Source organism: Urocampus carinirostris, chromosome 4, assembly GCF_059441175.1.
Source record: "Urocampus carinirostris isolate Australia breed hairy pipefish chromosome 4, RoL_Ucar_1.0, whole genome shotgun sequence".
Taxonomy (NCBI): Eukaryota; Metazoa; Chordata; class Actinopteri; order Syngnathiformes; family Syngnathidae; genus Urocampus; species Urocampus carinirostris.
This window is the reverse complement of record NC_142352.1, coordinates 40,655,588-40,658,619: the sequence shown is the minus strand read 5'-3', so window position 1 is coordinate 40,658,619 and position 3,032 is coordinate 40,655,588. Positions and strand designations below refer to the sequence as shown.

The 3,032-nt window shown below is 40.7% G+C and overlaps 1 protein-coding gene across 1 annotated transcript; it reads left to right on the top strand.

Moving 5' to 3' along the window:
* The first annotated feature begins 231 nt into the window (after window positions 1-231).
* Window positions 232-802, top strand: pigbos1 (PIGB opposite strand 1). Its single transcript, XM_088334574.1, has 2 exons — window positions 232-350; window positions 490-802. The coding sequence occupies exon 2, from the start codon at window positions 540-542 to the stop codon at window positions 714-716; it is 177 nt and encodes a 58-aa protein (XP_088190700.1). The 5' UTR covers window positions 232-350; window positions 490-539; the 3' UTR covers window positions 717-802.
* The last annotated feature ends 2,230 nt before the right edge of the window (window positions 803-3,032 follow it).

Here is a 3,032-nt window from a genome sequence, read left to right as displayed (position 1 = left end):
ACTGCATTACCGCCACCGCTGGTATGGAGGATACACGCAATCGATTCAATGAACTACTGGAATATTGGTGTTTGTGCGTTAAACGTGTTTTGGAGTGCATGATGCATATTGTTATTTTTTAAATACTTTTGTTTATTGTTTATTTTCCATTTGTATATGATCGGTTTCGCCTGGCAGATGACAACATTCATGTCCAGCAGGGGTCAGTGTGTTTAGATTGTAAGGGTTTGTTCCGTAATCTGCAACAGAGAACAAGCGTTGTTACAACATTATCAGGCGAAATGGTGTCCTCCCCGATGTACTGGATTTGAGGACGTCTCCATTCAGTTTTCACCTTTCTCACATTGTCGGTGAGTTAAAAAAGCCACGATGATAAAACGTACCGACATGTCAATTTTTGAAGAGTGAATTTCAACTGTCAGCCATTAAATCAACATGCAAAAACATCTCATTATTTTTTTTCCTGAATAAATTGATCTTTTCCCTCAGGACAACATCTTTCCTTCCAAGCCTAAATTGTTATTGGTGAAGGAGAAGTGATGCTTCGTAGAAGAATCCCCGTCACACAGATGGCCTTTGCCACAGCGCTTGGAGTGGTTGGTGGTATCTACATCTACAGACCTTATTATGACTCCCTGCCTAAATCTACCACGCCACCAAACAAGGATGTGTCATTAAAGGACAATGGAAACAATGGCAAAACCCCAACCAGCTAAAGTGCACCAATGGACTAAACAAGCAATAGACAGCTCTGCAATCTAATTTCATAGTAAATAAAAAAGGTTTCTGCGTCAATAGTCAAGTCAAGTCATTTTTATTTGTATATCCCTTAATCACAAAGAGTCTCAAAGGGCTGCACAGTTTATTTCAGACTATTATTACACCATCCCCTGATCTGGAACCAACATGAGGGCAAGGAAAAACTCAAAAACCTCTACATGAGGAAAATGAAGAAACCTTGAGAAGGGACTGCACATGTGGTATCCCCCTTTCAGGATTACCAGACAGCAAAGGATGTTGCAATTACAAATAATACAGAGATATTGTCCACTAAAAGTATAGGTTATTCATATGCTGTAGAGTAAAATTGTGTTTTAAGCTTAGATTTAAACATGTCCACTGAGGTTGAAGATCAGATCTCAGGGGGAAGAGCATTCCACAGCACCGGTGCCCGGATGGAGAACGCTCTCAAACCTGCGGAACACTTCTTGGCTCTTGAGATCACCAGTAGACCAGCACTTTCAGAACGAAGGCTTCGGACTTCGATTAGTTAGCACATCTTTGTCAACTACTTGTACGGACCAAATAATCAAATCCATTTACTCTACAGGTTATTAAACAGAACTACCCTGTCAGTGAAAATGAATCATGAATCAACAATGATGGATTATTTTAAGTGGAAGCCTTTCGGCGTTTTTTCAGTTTTCCATTTTTTCTTCTTGAATTAAAACATTTTTATGCATTACCAAAAGCAACCGTTGAGAAGGGGCTCTTTTTACTATCTAATAGTGGTGGGCGGATCAATCCGAATATCTATATTGTTGGTACTAAACAAGTACTTGGATTTATACTTTGTTCCTCCACCAAATTCTTTACAGCACTGTTTTACTATGTAGATAGTGCCCTGGTCACTCTCTAAGTGTATGCCTCTGACAGGCACACTTTTCCTGGCCTGCTGCTGCATCTTGCCTGCAAATGTATGTGTACACCCTTATCAGAAGCTAAATATGACAGAGGGAAAGTGCAGTGCAGCGTTGACCAAGTTCACCCTAAAGAGCAACGAGCTGCAACCAAAAATGTAAACATGTTACTGTTTCTGAAAAAGAATCTGTAAATCCCTTGTCACAATGGCAACAGAGCCAAAAGGGCTTGCATTGCCGAGTATTCTGGTTTGACTTTTGCAGTCACAGTTGATATAGTACAAGTATTTTACCTTTTGTTACTGTTAAAGGTTTTAAGATAATTCTTTACACTATTTGCACTTTCTGACTTCACTTTCAAAAATTTTTGCAATAGAAGGTATAGTTGACAGAGTTATATTGTTTTTTTGTCACATTGCTTGTGTTTTATTTGACTCTCTTAGCTTTTGTTTGTAACTGTTGTAATAGAAATATTTATATTTATTTTTTTATACTCCTAAAGTTTGAATTGTAGCTATTTAATATTAGAAAAAGGAAAAAATGTATTGCACCAAATCTTTGTGCCATGTTTATCGTAAATATAAACACACTCAAAGGGGAGGGTTAAATTATCAAACAATCATGGCATTTCCAAGCAAAAAGTATCATCGGTATTGGATTGGTTTTGATTGATCCTACCTTGCATTAACTTGGATCGGATCGATGCTAAGGCGACATGGTGATACAGTGGTTAGCGCGTTCGTGGCACAGTTCTGAGGTCAAATCCAGCTACCAGGCTTCCTGTGCGAGGTTTGCAAGTACTTCCTGTGCTTGCGTGGGTCCCTCCGGGCATTTACGTTTCCTCCCACATTTCAAAAACATGCATTTCAGGTTAATTGGCTGGTCCAAATTGTCTGTATGTGTGAATGAGCCAGTGAGTTGTCGGTCTGTGTGCCCTGCGACTGGCTGGCAACCAGTTCAGAGTGTCCCCTGCCCACTGCCCAAAGATAACTGTGATGGTCTCCAGCACCCCCGCCAACACCCAGAAGCCTTAGCAAAGCACCCAAGGGAATCGGATTGGGTGAGCGGTTGGAATGGGAGGAATTCTACATAGGAGGCGTGCACTCCTTCTCCTTGGCCCAACGCCATCTGCACTAAAGGTAAATACGTTGGTATCCTCATTTGCAGTATTTTGTGACATTTTTAAAAAGAACTTTGCTCACACCTTGTTTTTAACCGTAAAGGTGAAAATGGCGGTCAAAATGAGGGAGGGAGACCAATTCCAAGTGGTAATTTACACTGAAATGAGATACAGGCTCTAACATTAGCTCAGAAGGTAGAGCGCTCGTCTTGGGATCAGGGGGTCGCAGGATCGATTCCTGGCTCCTCCGTGTTATATGTCGAAGTGTCCTT

Coding starts and splice junctions, on each gene's coding strand:
- pigbos1 (XM_088334574.1), top strand. CDS start 540: ATGCTTCGTAGAAGAATCCCCGTCACACAGATGGCCTTTGCCACAGCG.